The sequence below is a fragment of the Marmota marmota genome, unplaced genomic scaffold, assembly GCF_001458135.2.
Source record: "Marmota marmota marmota unplaced genomic scaffold, marMar, whole genome shotgun sequence".
Classification (NCBI taxonomy): domain Eukaryota; kingdom Metazoa; phylum Chordata; class Mammalia; order Rodentia; family Sciuridae; genus Marmota; species Marmota marmota.
Genome location: NW_026000242.1, coordinates 2,887,710 through 2,904,594, shown reverse-complemented (window position 1 = coordinate 2,904,594; position 16,885 = coordinate 2,887,710). Strand labels below are relative to the sequence as shown.

The following is a 16,885-nucleotide window of genomic DNA, read 5'->3' as shown; positions in this document are numbered from 1 at the left end:
TTCAAGTGTTGATGGACTTCCAGTTTTTACTTCTTACAAATGTAGCTATAATGAACGTTCATGTACATCTTTTTTATGTGGATCCTTTTCATTTCTCTTGAGTAAATACCAGGGAATGGAATGGTGGGGCAGTGTGGTAGGTGCATGCTGAACTTTCTAAGGGACTGTCAGATTGTATTTCAGAGTGAAGACAACTTTACCTTTCCATCAGCACTGTGTGAGAATTCTGCCATTCCACTTGCTTGCTAATACTTCAGATCATCACTCTGTTTAATTTCGGTTTATTCCCCATCCTCCTGCCCCTGCCCTGTGTATTATTTTATGTATTTAATTGTCTTAGGCATTATGTTTAGGTTTATGATTCATTTGTTAATTTTCACATATGGTATAAGGGAAGAGTTAGTAACCATTTTTTTTTTCTAATTGACCCATTTATTGGAAAGCCCTTCTTTTATCAGTTTTATCTGCTTATTGAAAAGACTTTTTCCTGTTGAATTGCTTTGGAACTTATGTGAAAATCAATTGGCAACATGGTCTGTTTCAGGGCTTTTTGTTGTTGCATTGATCTATTTGTCTGTCTATTCACCAGTATCAAATTGTCTTAATTACCAAAGTCTTATTAATAAGTGTTCAGTCAAGGAGGGCTAAGTCCTCCATCTGTTTATTTTTAAAATTGCTCTTTTCCTATGAAGATCCTTTGTATTTTCATTCACATTTCAGAATCAGCTTGTCAGTTTCTAAAATCCCATTAGGATAATGATTAGAGTTACATTGAAGACAATCTATAAGCAATCGTACCATCTGCAAAGAGGGGCAGTTTCATTTCCTTTCTGACCTTTTTTTTGCTCTTTTTTTCCCCACCCTCATTTTCCCTCTTCTGTCCTTTCTTTCCTCTTACCATGACACGTATCTCCATACATTGTTGAATAGAAGTGGTGAAATGGCATTCTTGCTTTGTTCCCTGTCTCAGGGGGAGCGATTCAGCTTTTGTAAAGGGGAAACCATTATATATGTTGTTGGCAATAGATTTTTATACATATACTCTATCAAGGTGTGGGGGACTCCCTATAATTCCTAGATTGTTGAATATTTTAAAATCATGATTGGGTACTGAATTTTGTTAATTGCTATTTTTATGTCGATTAAAATAATATAAATTTTCTCTATTGTTTTGTTGATGTGATATGTTACATTAATTGATCCTTGAATATTAAAGCAACCTTTATTTGCTGGAATAAACTTTACATGGTCATTATGCATTTTCACTTTTATATATGGATAGGTTTAATTTTCTAAATTTCTTAAGAATTTTTATATTCTTGAATTTTTATATTTTTGTAAGATAATTAATGTATAATTTAATTGTTTGGTAATATCTTTATCAAGTTTTTATATTATTATTTGCTATCATGAAACAAGCTGATTAGTGATCCTTCTTCCTCTATTTTCTGACAAAGTTTGTGTGAAGATTGGTGATATATTTTCTTTACTAATTTAAAGAAAGAGGGAAATTTTCTAGGCATGATAGGACTATTCAGACTTTTTCTTTTCTTTTTTGGTCAGTTTTAGAGTTGAAGAAATCTGTCTCTTCATCCAAGTTGTTGCATTTGTTGGCCTAATCTCATTAGTTGTGTTTCCTTATTACCTTTTTAGTGTCTGTAGTATCTTTGGTGGTAATTTCATTCCTGATGTTGGTGTTTTGTGTATTTTCTTGATTAGTTCTAAGTTATCAGCATTGTTGATCTCATCAAATAACCTACTTTTAATTCTGTTAATTTTATCTGTTTTCTGTTGATTTCTTATTTTTATTTTTATTTTTTATTTATTTGCTTGTTTTGTAGCTTAAGATAAAACCTTTAGGTCATTGATTTTTAGATATTTTCTAATATAAACATTTAAGGCTACAAGTTTTTCTCTAGATACTCCTTTAGCTAAATGCCACCTGTTTAGGTATGAAGCATTTTTATTATCTTTAAGGTCAGGGTTTTTAACGTCCTTTTAAAAAATTGAAATATAATTCACATACACAAAAAATCACCATTTAAAAATATTCAGTTCAGGAGTTTTTAGTGGCGTCACAGTGTTATTCATGTCTAATTCCAGAATGTTTTCAGCATTCATTACATCTCTTGATTTTTGTCTTTGACTGGTAGGTTATTTAGGAAAGTGTTACTCAATTTCCAGGTGTTGGGAGTTTCATACTTACGTCTTTGATTTCCGAGATAGTTTCCTGTAGCCTGGGAGTACTCTATGTAGGTTTCAGTTTCTTTCCGTGGGACCTGCCCTATGGTCCAGCATGTCTGCAGTGGTGAACGTTCCACGAGCACTGGAAAGGCATGTGTGCTCTGTAGGTGTTCGAGTCGTGGCTGTAGCTGTCATTTACATGAAAGCAGTTGATAGTGTTCAGATGGCCTATGTTCATTTTGATTTGGGTGGTGGTGGCGGGGAGATCCACTTAAATTGTTGATAAAGATATGGGAGGATCTCTTACTGTGATTGCAGAATTGTCTGCTTTTCCTTAAATTCTGTCAGTTTTATTTTTCCGTGTATCTTGAGCTTCTGTTACTAAGTGTATTCACATTTACTATTATCTTTTCTGATGAATTGTCTCCTCTGTCATTGTGAAATCCCCCACTTTACCTGTGGTCATACCCTCTGTCTTGCAATGTATTTTACCTGATATTCAAATAGTGTCTCTAAACTTATGCTTAGTGTTTGGATAGTACATCTTTTACTGTCTATTTGTGCACTTTCTACCTATTCATGTCTTTAGATTTAAGGTGATTTCTGTAGGCAACGTGTTGTAGGGTCTTGCATTTTTATTCATTCTGCTGTGCTTTCCCCCAACCCCTGACCAGGGTCTCCTGCCTCCTGGGCAAGTGCTTTACCATGGAGCTACATCCCAGCCCACGCTCTGCTTTTTAGCTGAATTACTTCCACCTTTAACATTTAATATAGTTATTGATGTGGTTGGATTTCAATCTATTATTTCATTGTGTATTTTCTTTTTATTGCTTTTGTTTTTAATTTCTCTGCTCCTCATTTCCTGGATCCTTTTTTATTATTTAGATAGTAATATACTTTTATTTAGATATTGTCTTTTAATTTTTTTGTTTTAGTGGTTGTTCTCAGGATTAAAGCATATATAACTTATCTTCCAGTTTTCTTTGAGTTACTGTTACATTTAATATAAAATTTAGAAACCTTGCAACCATATCAGTCTGTTTTTCCTCCTGGATCTTTATGTTGTGGCCATTTGTATCACATCAGCTCACACTGCAAAGGTAAAGTGTTTTGATTTAAATCATCTTAAGAAATTTAAAGAACGTAAGGGCCAAAGAAGCAATCTTGAATTTTTGCCCAAATTGTTACCATTTCTGTCTTCCTTTATTCCTAAAGATCCATCTTTACCTCTGGAAAATTTCCTTACAGCCCTAAAGAAATTCCATTAACTTTTCTTGTAGAGCAGGTCCACTGGCTGTGAGTTCTCTTGCTTTTCCTTCATGGCAATCTCTCTTTACCTTCATTGTCACAGGACATGTTTGCTTTATTGTTGAATTCTCGGTTGACTGTACTTTAAAGGTGAGTCCCATTGTCTTCTTGCTTCCCTGGGTTCTGATGAGACACCTACAGTCATTTCAGCTATGTAGTATGTATATAATGTCATTTTCACAGAATCATGTTAGTGTTCATATATGCATATACCATGTCATTTTCATATATACATGTATTTTCATGTATGTAGATAGTATGCAATTTTTCTCTAGATGCTTTCAAGCTTATTTTTCCACCTCTTTGTCAGCAGTTTTGTGATGATATATTTAGGAGGGGTTTTCTTTGAGATTATCCTGTTTTGGGATACCGATCTTGAATCTATAAATTTATATCTTTCACCAAATTTGGGAAAATTTCAGCCATTATTTCTTCAAATAGTTTTTCTGCCTTGTACTTTTCTCCTTTTATTCTGAAACTCCAAATATGTATCTTGAACCTTTTGTTATTGTTTCATAGGTCTTTGGTGCTCTCTTTTTTCCCCTGTGTTTTCTTTCAAATGGATAATTTCTACTGATCAGTTTTGTCTTCAGATTCACTAATTCTTCTGTTTCTCTTCTCATGTTGAGACTATCAGTGAATTTATTTCAGATATTATGTTTTTCTATTATAATATATATCTCTATATAGTTCTTTTATTTTTAATAGTTCCCACTTCTATGTGGAGAATCCTTATCTTTCATTTATTTCACATGTGTTTTCCTTTGCCTTATGGAACATGGTTATAAAGGCTATTTTAAAACCCCTATATGGATCATCTTGGGTTTGCACTTGTTGATTATCTTTACCCTTGAGAATTAGACTCCTTTTATGGCTATGTTTGAATAGTGTATGTTGAGTAATTTTGATTTGTATTCTGGACATGCAAATGAAATGCATGAAATTAAATTTTCTGGAGGATGTTGGTATTTTGGTTTTAGTCTACAGTCAGGCAGTTTAGATTCTATCTTCTTTCTGTAGGTGGTAGCTCTGACGTCAGTTCAGTCTGCTAAGCCTTTGCTGTGCTGGTTTGGTCTGTTTTAGGCATGTGTAGTTTGGGGGTTAGGCTGAGACTTATGTAAGTTCATACACAGAAGTAAGGGATTTACTCTTTTGACACTCTGCCCTCTGGGATTCCATACACACTCTCTCCAGACTGTAGGGGCTCTTTTCCTAGTTCCTTTGACAGAAAAAGTTTCTTATCAGCTTTTGAGCTCTGACTAGAAATGAGGTGCTCCACAACTGGGGCTTTCCCTTGGGTCAAAGCTGTATCAGGATACCCCTAAGTGTGTGGGTAGCTTCTCCAGGTTTTAAATCTGTTCACAAGATGCCTGCTTTTGTTGACTTTTTAGTATCCTCTGGTGGCTGTTTTTTGTTTTTTCAAGTTTAACCCAGAGTTTTTAGTTGTAATTGCTAGGAAGGATGAGCTATACACCATCATAGTAGAACTGGAAATCTAGTTGGTTGATTTTATTTTTTCAGTGCTAGGAATGGAACGTAGGGCCTTAGGCGTGCTAGGCAAGCATCCTATCAATGAGCTATGCCCTGTAGCCCCAGCTGGTTAATTTCTAATCACTGATTGATGAGAGTCAGAGATTTGGGTTTGAGTTTTACCTCTGCTGTTTGTGGTCAACTTTGTTTCTTTGTTTGGGAAAAAGTTGGAATCTGAGAACATGGCTCTGCCTGTATCAGGATTGAATGAAGTAAATAAGATGATGGATGTGGATGTATTCTTTAAACTGAAAAGTTGTATTTAGATGGTTGACATTGCTGTGTGTGTACAGGCTCACATGTGCATGGTCTCTGCATGGTTACCTGCATACAGGTGGCCTCACCCCTGGTTTCTCTTCTCCAGGCGCTTTCTGGACCTCACTACTACACCTGGGGAGATCATGGCGGCATCATCATGGCCATCGCCCAGGGCATGGAAACCAATGAGCTGAAGTAAGTGTCTCTGACTAAGCCTTTTCTTGTAGCAATACATTGTTCAAGAAATTCATATCTGTAATCGTAGGTGGATTATTTCTCTATAGCACTAGGTTGTTGGCAGCACAGTTTGAGGCCTCTGGAAATTAAACTTTCCATATCTATAAAGTTGGCATAGTAACCTACTCTTTCTTTCTCATAGGATTGTTGTGAGAAACAAGGGAAATAATTTATTGGTTTAAAAAGTATAACTACATAAATATAAAGAATGTATAATGACTAAAATGGGACTCTTTAACTTGTCTTTGCTTTGCATAAGTGTGACACACAAAGATTTGCTCATGATGACTAATAATATATAATAACAATAAATAGTAACATGAATAATAACTGCAGAATGCATCCACCATTGTAGCCAGTTAACTTTGATGGTGGTACATTTGGTCTTGGGGATTTTCATACATGGAAGTTGAAGGGATGTTAGAGCCTAACTGCTTTATTTACAGATGAGGAAAGGAGGCTCATCAAGGTGAAGTCACTTGCCCAAGGTCTTCCCATTTGTTAAACACTAAGGTCTTCAGATTATGTCCTGTATTGTCTGTAATATATTGTTCTGAAAAGAGTGATGTCAAGGGTTTATAATTTCTGTTCCCTTAAGCCCTGATTTTATGAGCACCAGCTCTTTGATTAATTTCATGGAATTATTGAACAATTAATGTTTGGTCAGGGCAGGCTGGCCTTCACTTCTCCTTGTTTTTGAGCTGAAGCTGTTGGCTAAATTACTAAGGGAAGTGGAGAGGCTTCAGTAATCATCTTGTTTAGAACAAGGAAGAAAGCTTTCTTTTCCTCAGCTCCTTTTAGAATCAGAGCCAGCAGCAAAAGAGAGGTGGGTGGTTTGAAATGAGAGATCTTAGCAGCTGGTTGTTCGCCTGTGGTTAATTGGACATGTGCTGAGCAGCCTGGCCTCCAGGAAGCAGATAGAAGCAAAGTGCTGGTGTTGGCTTTCCACCTGGCTGTCCTTGTTCTGTGTGGCACTGGTCAGCTGTCTCTTTGCAGCCAAGAGTCACAGGAGGCCCTGTTTGCACACAACAGTGCATTCATGGTCAGATTGGTGTTTGCTCAGACGATGACAGTCACAAAGCGCAGTGCTTCCCACGTTTGCGCTGACATTTGTGTATCTATTAATTCATACCTCACACGTTTAGCGAGCACTTCTTGTGCCAGGTGCTGTGTATCTGAAGAGGAAAGGGATGTTGTCCCCCACCTTTACGCGTTCCACCCTAGCTGTGAGAAAGACTCAGAAAACAATTATAGTGTTTAGTACACCACTATTGTGTGGATGTCACGCAGGGACAGAGCATGGCTTCCTTGGAATACATTTCATTCTTTGTATGGCTTTCAGATTTTAGAGTCCATTCTCGATTTCCTTGTTGAACTTCTCCACAGATTACATTTGCATTCCAAGCTGGCTCCTCTGAAGGAACGAGTGTGATTCTAGTCCTCTTACACCATCTGTCGGCGCATATGTGCTCCGGGATCGCAGCGTCATTCCACACTAGCTGGAGCAAAACACACCAGAAAAACAAACCTGCTGCCAGAACATCCTAACGCCCTCCCCAGGCATTTCTTAATGACTTCAGGGTTGTAGACTTTGGGGGTTATGGACAGAATAGTCTTCCTCTATTTGTAGGTCATTTAGAGGTGTCTGTAATGCATAGTTCAAATAAGGCATTTGCAAATATGGAGAAAATGGACAGGCCTCCTCTTGACAGGTACATGTGTCCCAACTATCAGCCTGAACTTGGCCCAAATCTTTGTAGCCACCTGGTCTTTACTCAGTGTGTTGCTTCCAGAGGTGTTTGGCCTGTCCTCCTGCTGCTCTGGAGAGAATGAATATTGAAGTTAGTTCATGTCCTTAAACTGCAGTGGTGATTCAGTGCAATACCCAGGCATGAGTGAGGCCATTTCTGACAAAACTGGATATCTGTTGCTGGTCTAGGGCTTCATCTCCCTCTAAGTCCGTTCTCCTCACCATGGCAATCTCTCTGTCCTTTGAACCTCATAGCCTTTATTGGCCATCCCATTAATTTAGCATTGATCACATTCTGGCTCCTTTTTTTAATTACCTTTTCATTAAATGCCTGAATTCTTCAGCTCATTACTAAGGCCTTTATATAGACAAGTATTTTTATTCTATACAAGTGCCTGCTAAGGCACTTAGCAAATATTTGATTGATCAGTAAGTAGGTCAAGCATACTCTGTTTTCCAAGCTCGGTTATTTTTTGTTTTGCTGATTTATGACACTGAAAGGAATCGGGTAGGGTGCCATTTGCACAGCTCCAAGGGAGACCACTGCTGTTGTGTTCTATGTAAATGTCAGCCTCTGAGCACAATGGGGACTCCTCAGAAGTGAGCAATACGGTGGTACCCAACAGACACTAGAGATGATCCAGTCTACCTTCCTCAGTGTCCACATGAAGAAATAATGTGATTTTCCAGGAGTCAATACCCACACTGGAGCATGAGCATATTTCTGTGGGGAATTAGTTCAGTTACACAAATAATTTTGGAAGATCTATGATGATCCAGATGTAGTGCTAGACACTAAGGACACAGAGGTGAGTGTGGTATGGCTTGGGTGAAGGTGGTAGCCCAGTGGGGTTCCATGAGAAAGAGGGGCCAGGAAGAGGACCTTGTTTTGAAGGGATGCTTTCTGACCTGATACCCTTTTAGGAAGGAAAGCCAAGCAGAGTAGCAGCTGGCATTCTAATTAGAGGTAGTGGGGACAGGTAGGAATGGTACTTAAGAGTTGGATCCCCCACCCCTTGGTGGTTGTTCATTTAAATTATTCATGTCTTTCTCTCCCTGATTAGCACAGATAACTAAGAGTTGACTGTTATTTGTTTCAGCGTCTGCCTTGATTCTCTGCTGAGACTGTTACCTTTGTTATTGTTAATTAAAATTGAGAGTAAGAAGTGGAACACTTTGTTTTGTTGTTGTGTCTACATGTCTGAAATGATCGAATGAGAGCCTGTGCTGGGGATTCACTTATGCATTCATTCAGCATGCTGATAGCAGGAACCTGCTTGGGGGATGCATGGGAGCAGTTTCGTGTATAATCAGTTTTCTTCAGGCTGTTGTGTTTTTGCATCTTGACCAAAAAAAAAAAATCCAAACACATTTGTTGGCTTGATCAGGAAAGATGAGATCAGTTTCCGCTGCTTCTTGGCAGTTTGCCTGTCAGCATGATGATATTATTGATAGTTAATAATATTTTGGATTAACCCCAAAGCATCTTTTATCTGAGGAGGTTTCCAACGTAGGGTTTCCCTCTGGGAATCCTGAAAAGCCCCTGCAAAGAGAACACACAGCAGAGCAGCTGTCTTTTCTGGACCTGAGTTCTGAACACAGCCCTACAGGATGTGGGAGGCAGCAGTTTACCTCTTATCTTGGTTCAGCCCTAACACTAGAAGTGACGCTATGGGGCAGTTGCAGAGCCAGCCTCCCAATCAATCCCCATGTGGCTTCCTCTGCCCCTTGAGGTGGAGAGGAGCAGGTGTCTTTAACACCTTTTAACTGTTAAGAAACTAAGAGATGGGGTTAAAAAAAAAAAGAAGATTCAGTGCAGTTTATTTTATTTGCTTTAACAAGCCTGAATTATTGCCCCTTCCATCTGATAGAAAAGGTGCCAGGTGCAGGATAGGAAAGTGAAGGGAGAGGTCTTATTCCTGATGAATCGTAGTCTAGTAGAAAACCCTCACAGATCCAGGTCATTTAATATAGTAGGCTATGAGATGGAGGTGAGCACAGGGCGCAGTGGGAGCCACAATGAGGGCCTTATCCTGTATTTCTCAGAAGAGATGGAAATTGCGCTAAAGCTAGAGGATAAGAAGCAAGGTCGGATTGCCATCCAGGGTTAGAAAGAGCTTGAGCTTGAATCGGAGTGAGATGGCAGCTCTCCTGTGGTAAGAGTGCAGATTGGGAGCTGGCGAGGGGTGAGGAACAGGGCTTGAGGTAGGGGCTAGGGCCTGGGGATCTTACCTGTGCCTTACTGAAGAGATCGAGCTTCCCCTTTGAGGGAAACGCATGGCTAGATCTACATTGTAGATATGTGGCTCTGGCAGAATGAGGAGGATAAACTCAAAAAGGAGCACGGATGGGAGGTGAGAGCTGATGCTGGGGTAGGTGTGAGGATAAAGTCTGCGGGATAGGCTTTCTGACTAGCAGGGGTGACAGTCTAGGGAGCTCCCACTGAAATAAAGCAGAGGTGAAGGAGTGGGCTTCAGGGTGCGTAAAGAAGGCAGATTTAGACAAGTTGGATCTCATGGGCTGCAGCAGGTCACAGGGGAGATCAGTTTCTGCTTCTTCTTGGCAGTTTGCCTGTCAGCATGGTGATATTATTGATAGTTAATAATATTTTGGATTAACCAGGTCCAGGGACCTGGACCTATTATGTCATCTGGTTCCACTACCTTCCACTACCCATGACAGGATCATCCAGTCTTTGCTTGAACAATCCTATCAATGGGGATATTTGCCAGATCAAAAGCTTCCACTTCACTTAGTAACACTTTGTTGTTCATTCATTTGTTCATTCATTTATTCATTCATCCATTTATTCCATTCATTCGTTTATGAGTGAAAGTTCTCTGGTAATAGCTCAAATTTTCTGCATTCCAGCTTTTAACCACTGTGCTTATTGTTCTGCTCCCTCAAGACACACAACGGATATTTCCTCTCATCCAAAAGCCTTTCAGACATTTGAGGACCCTGTGCATGTCCTCCTAAGCACCTGCCTTCTATGGAAACCATCCCAGTTCCTTTCCCTGTATGCCGCAGGTTCCTGAGTCCCACCTTCTGGGTTCTGCTATAGATCTGTCTCACAATGTCAATGCCTTAAAATATGGGTAGTCTGACCCCCATAGCCTGAAACAAGTGGAAAACATTGGGCTTAATATCTGTATGGTTGGGACACTATTTCTGCTAGTAAAAACCCAACACTGAATTTTCACTTTTGACAGCCACTCAAATTGGTGACTCCTATTAATTTTTTTTAACTTGAGATACCATTTATGTACAACAAGATGCTCAGATCTTAACTACACTGTTTAATCAGTTCCAAAAGATGTATGTCCAGATGTAGAGGCTCTCCATCTCTCCAGCAAATACCCTCACGCACCTTCCCAGGAAGGCTACCCCCCATTTTTCCACCCGTTAGAGGTAAATGCTGCTGTGATTTTATTATCCCTGTAGGATAGTTTTGCTCATTTCAGATTTTCATGTTCTTCTTCTTCTTTTTTTTTTTTTTTGTATATTTGGCTTTTTTTGCTCAGCATACTATTTTTGAGATTTAGCCTTCTTGAAATTTGTGTCACTAGGCTGAGTTCAGTGGAACTTAAAAACTCAGGGTTCCTTTTTTTAATGGATCTTATTAAAGGTCAGGTGTTCCTAATCCTATATTTGATCAGGTAAAATTTTAAAACTGTGTGGCATTTTGTTTTTCTTCTTATCTGTGCTTGTTCTTTTGATGTAAGAAAGCATTTTGAGTCTCATTTTTGGCATTTATTGTATTTTCTGTGCAGTTAGCCTCATACCCTTGGCCAGTTCACTACACTCACCTTGAAGATTAGTGTCCAGATCATTGACAGATGTGTTGAGCTCTGGGAGAAGTAGAGTCTTATTTTGAGTTAAGATCAGTATATCAACCCTCTGGGATTTGTTTATTTCCCCAGCAGCAAATGTATTTTATCTAGCTGTGCGGTCCAGAAAGATCTTCCTAAAAAAATAATAATGCTATCATTATCCTGTTCTTCAAATTAAGAATTACCAGCAGGAAAAGAAAAGGGATTAGTTTGTTGTGACATGGTCCCCAGCCCTGACTTTCTTTTTCCCTCAGTGCTTTCAAATCACTGCTGCACAAGCCATTCTCAAGATTACCATTTCTTCTTTAGGTATATTAAACCATTTTTCTTCCTCTAGTCTTTGAGATCTTTGTTCTCCGTGACTCATCTAGAGATTGAAACTCTCTAATCATCCTATCTTTTCATTCCCTAGAATTTATCTTGTATTCAATTTTCTTAAACTTTCCTGACTTTTCACCCCTTGTTTAATTTGAAGATCATTCTCCTTGATAAAGATAACAACAAGAATAGAAATTTTTCTTTTCTATCATTATTATTTATACCATAGAAGAGTGATCTTATTACTTTCTAATCCTTGATAGAACTTAGTAGTTAACCAACCCACCATCCCACTGACTCACGAATATACCAGTTATTTTGGTAATTTGAAATATAATACTTGACTCATTTGAACTCGAGTTACTTGGCTGCTATTCCAGCAAGCTACTAGAATTACAGCTGGAAAGAACTGGCAGACTACTGGGCTCTTTAACTTTTTTGCCCTTAGGTATATGACTCTTTCCATCTTGAACACATTGTTTAAAAACATTTGAGGTATCATGGATCTTTCTGTGCAGCTACACGATGGTGTCTTGAGGTTGGCTGTCTGCCACTGCTTCCCCCTTGTAAAGTATCTATGCTTACATTTTATTATTTTATATTATTGTAGTGTATTATGGATTTTCCAACCCTCCTGAGAGTTTTCAGCCCTGGGATTATCTATATTTTTATCTGAACATTTGGAATTCTCTATTTCTAGGGCATGGGCTCTGCATCCTCTCTCTCACGACTTCAGAACACAAAGATGACTTGCCTTGTTTTCTCCCAAGGTTCTTGTTACTGGCATTTCACCAGCACAATTTCTCCTTTGGGGTCAGAATTCAGTCCAAAATAGATGTCCCCTTAAACACTACATATGGTCATGTGATTGTCCTTTTCTCCCAAATTCTGAAGAAGTACCATTTTCTAAATGAGCAGTTTATTCTCAGATACCAAGCTGTGCCTGGCGATGCACCTGCTGGCTAGTCTCATTAATGACGTCATCAGAGTCCTCTGGGAATCTTGCAAGAAAAGAGATGATTCATTTCCCGAGGTTATCTTTGGTTCAAGGAGCTCCTAAATGGAAAATTAACTTGGCAGTATACAAATAGAAGGACTTGCAACTTTTTCACAGAGCGGGGAATCACTCCCATCTAGTCTGATTGATAGGCCACCTCTGTTATTTGGTTTAAAAGTGATACTAAAACTTTTAACTTGTCACATTAGTTCCAGGAAGAGATTGAATGAGTTGACTTTACCCACATAATTGCTTCAAAACTCACTTAAATGAAAAGCATATCTGCCAGATGAGAATTTCCCCTCTTACAAGATCTGTGGACATTCATTGTGTTGCTGTGAAAGCCCACCACCTGGTTGAACCAGACTCTAGCCTTCTTGTAGAAGTATCAGTTTTAGAAATCTCAGCAGGAGAGGAAGTGCTTGGATTAAGTGACGTCATACAAAGATTTATGTCAAGTATTGGATCCCCAAGGGAAGAAAACTAAAATCTCAAAAATATGAGAAAGGCGAAAGAAAAAGGTTTGTGTATTAGGAGTTAAGAGAAATGTAGTCTCATGGTTCCAAAGAAGGCTCCCATTGAGCGGTTTCTCATGTGGAGCTTCTCGTAGCTCACTGAGTGCTGAGACAAGTAGCAGGCAGGTTTTCTTCTCTGCTTCTCCTCTCCACCCACTCCCCTCTATACAAAAGATAATTTAAAGTTAGTACAGTCTCACTAGTGCTAATTTCCTCCAAGGGCTTGCTTGCTTTTTCTGATTTATTCTGCCCCTCTCAGGACATGCCTTTTCTCCAACTTAAAAAAAATTTTTTTGGTACCAGAGGTTGAACCCAGGGGTGCTTAACCAATGAGCCACATCCCTATCCCTTTTTATGTTTTATTTTGCTACAGGGTCTCAGGGAGTTGCTGAGGCCTACTTTGAACTCACAATCCTTCTGCTTCAGCCTCCTGAGTGCCTGGGATTACAACGTACCCAGCCAACTTTCAAAATTTTCAGACCACATGAATTGGAAGACCTGTGTAACGAATACCCATATATCTTTCCCCAGAGTCACTAATTGTAAATGTTTTGCTAGTTTGCTTTACTTCTATCATCTATGTATTTAGCTATTCATCTTTTTTGAGACTGAATCTTTTGAAAGTTGTAGACTCATGCCACTTCACTGCTAAATATGTACTTAAAACCCGTTTCTCCAATAAATATGAGTATTTTCCTATCTACTGACACTGCTCATATTGCACCTAAGAATACTAAGACAAAGCCTATTAGTATTATTACAAGCTATATCAATATTTTCTCAGTTGACCCATGTTGTTGTTGATGTGTGGTTTTTGAAAATTTTCCCTCAATCCAGGATTCAGTCAATCCAGAACTGGATTTGCACATTGCAAATGTGTCTACACATTGCATTTGGTTGTTATATCTCATTAGTCTCTTTTAATCTATAACAGGTTTTTTGCCTCCTTTGGTTTGTTTAGTTTTCTTGACCTTGATTTTTTTTTCCTTTGAGGAATCTGGAGCAGTCATCACGTAGAATGCCTCACATTCTAGATTTGTCCAATTGTATAGAAGAGTGCTGAGATGATGTACCATTCTCAGTATTTTACTTAGGGGACACATAATGTCAGGTTGTCCTAGTATTGGTGATGCTAAGATTGGTTAAGCTTTGACTCGTCATCCATTGCAAAAATTACAGGTTCCCCTGTGTGGTGAATGATTGGTCGGTGGGTTGATGTCTTTATACCATGCAAACATCTTGGTCCCCAAAACTTTCATCCAGTGGTTTTAGCATCCAGTGATTGTTCTTGTCTGATTCAATTATTACGGTGGTGTTATAAAATTATAATTTTTAAAATTCTAGTTGTTAATGCTTATTAGGTAGTGTTCTAATATAAATTTTTTCCTTGCTTCTCTTTCTTTTAGAATCAGTAGAGGTCCATATCCTATTTTCATTTAGTACATAATCTGTTACTATTCTTTGTTTTTTTATGTTCAGTTTACTCTAAATTTGGCCATTTGGGACCCCATCAGCTGGTTACTGTGTCCTCTTGAGGTGATTGCATTAGCTCAGGCTTCCTTGCTTTCTGACACAAACATTACTGCTCCATAGTAACCAGGAGCAGACATTTCCCAAGAGCTCCTGGCGATGTGATGTGGAAACCAAGCTCTGATGGTTGAGACTGTAACTGTATCATTCCTTTTATTTGCATTGGGCAGATATAGTACAAATGAAGGAGAGACCTGGAAGACGTTCATTTTCTCTGAGAAGCCCGTGTTTGTGTATGGGCTCCTCACGGAACCCGGGGAGAAGAGCACTGTCTTCACCATCTTTGGCTCGAACAAGGAGAATGTCCACAGCTGGCTTATCCTCCAGGTCAATGCCACTGATGCCTTGGGTAAGCTGTAGCCTCCTGGGCTCTTTGTCCAACATGTTGATTGACTTCCTGATGTGTGCAAAGCATCAGCTTGGGAACTACATCCTCAGAAGAGTTTGTGATTCATTGGGGGAAATGGGCATCTTTAAGTCAGAGAAAAACACAGGGAGGTAATATGAAGGCTTACTCAATCCTTAATAGGATTGTGTAGTCTTTATATTGTGGTTACATTGTACAGTCCTGGCACACAATGGGTCTGAATATTTGGCTCTTGAATATGTGGATGGATGGATGGATGAATGAATGAATGAATAAAAAAAAACATTTTCCAAATCAGCAGTTCCAAGGTGATGTACCCAGTGAGTGTGCTTCACTGTGGAAGGCAGAGTGCTCAGTGACGCAGGGTCCTCTCAAAGCTGTCCAGAGCCCAGTCATGATCTGCTAGTGTAGATACAGGACAGGTAAGTAAGCAAGGAGGAGGGAAGCTTGTCAGCATCCCCTCACACTCCCCATGTTCTGCTTTTTTCTTCTTCCCTGCTATGGCCAACATTATTCCAGCTGCACAGAGTTCCTGGTGTCATTTCACCTCCACCCATTTAACCTCTGCTAGTAGAAACCCCTTTCATGTCTCAGAATCCAACACACTTGGTACTGGTATCTCAACCAGAAGACACCTCCCCTCTTTTCTATGCCCAGAAATAAGTGTTGGGCGTGCCTGGAATTGTGAATTTGTGTTTGTTATTCCCCATGTGCCGTCTTCCATCAATTAGCTCATAAGACCCTTAAAAGCAAGCGCATGTTCTGTGTATGTTTTATTCCTACTGGGTGGCCTCATTGCCTCATAGGCAGTAGGGTTTTACTCAGTCTTTACTCTTTGAATGGCATTGAATTGACAATCGTGAATCTACTTTACGTAGAATTTAATCTGAACAAAGACACTTGGAAAAAAGATGCAGGTTACCAGAATAGACATAGGCATGCTTTGGAATTCCTGCAGGAATCACCCTGCTGACATTCTCAGTGGATATGGGCAGGTGGGGTGACTATACAGGTTGTCTCACCACTCCTCAGCATTTTCCACAGATATACTGCACTTCCAAGTAGGGCAAGCATTGTCTGCAGTGCTCTTGGGCCCTACTTCAGGTGTGCCTGTGCCACAAGAGGAAGCAGGCAGGGAATAGTAACTCCGAATGACATCATCACTGAGCTCTCAGCCTGCCCTCTAGTTTCCTAGGAGAGAAATGCCCTTGTGTACCTATTTTTAAAGGAAACTGATGATTATCTTAAAATAATTCAGAAGTTTGGTGCTAAAAAGGGACTTCTCCCCAGTTTCCTCAGATGAGTGTTTGTGTTTCCAGCTACATCGTTTTCATTTGTGTGGGTGCTGCCCAGCTTCAGCATGAGCCCATTAGAGGCTCGGGATGGCGCCCAAGCTTTGTACCTGTTGGATGGCAACAGGATGCACAGGAAGTGGGGGACAGTGCTGAGGTGGGTGGCGAGACAGGAAATCCTACATGGGCTTGGCTCTGATGCTCAGTGCTTTCTTTTCTTCAGGGGTTCCCTGCACAGAGAATGACTACAAACTGTGGTCACCGTCGGATGAGCGGGGGAATGAGTGTTTGCTAGGGCACAAGACTGTTTTCAAACGGAGGACCCCCCATGCGACATGCTTTAATGGAGAAGACTTTGACAGACCCGTGGTTGTGTCCAACTGCTCCTGCACCCGGCAGGACTATGAATGGTTCGTTATTCAATTCAGGGCATCAAATTGTATTTTTTTCACTCAACAGACATGGTCCCATCCCCTGAGGACAGGAATAGAAGGAAGGAAATATTTAGTAAGCATCTTTTATGTGCCCAGAACTATGCTAGGCACTTTACACATAAGTTGTCCTCCTTAATTCTGTAGGCCTTGTAAGGCAGCAGAGGCATTTTAACCCAGAGAACTCATTTATTCAGAAATTCAGAGCCCTGGGATTTGTTTCTAGGAGGGTGTCCCAAAATGGGAAAAGCTGCAGGTTTCATTATAGGTAACTTGTTTTTCTTAGGACCCCTATCCCACAGGGATTTATTTCCTCATCTAAAATGTTAAAAAAA

At 39.6% G+C, this 16,885-nt stretch overlaps 1 protein-coding gene across 3 annotated transcripts in view; it reads left to right on the top strand.

Moving 5' to 3' along the window:
• Sorl1 (sortilin related receptor 1) overlaps window positions 1-16,885 on the top strand; it is a 158,239-nt gene that overhangs the window by 64,255 nt on the left and 77,099 nt on the right. For all 3 annotated transcript variants that reach the window (XM_015489718.2, XM_015489720.2, XM_015489719.2), the window contains exons 12-14: window positions 5,387-5,475; window positions 14,631-14,809; window positions 16,343-16,529. In XM_015489718.2, coding sequence (XP_015345204.1) covers window positions 5,387-5,475; window positions 14,631-14,809; window positions 16,343-16,529 — 455 coding nt within the window. The remainder of the gene's footprint in view (window positions 1-5,386; window positions 5,476-14,630; window positions 14,810-16,342; window positions 16,530-16,885) is intronic.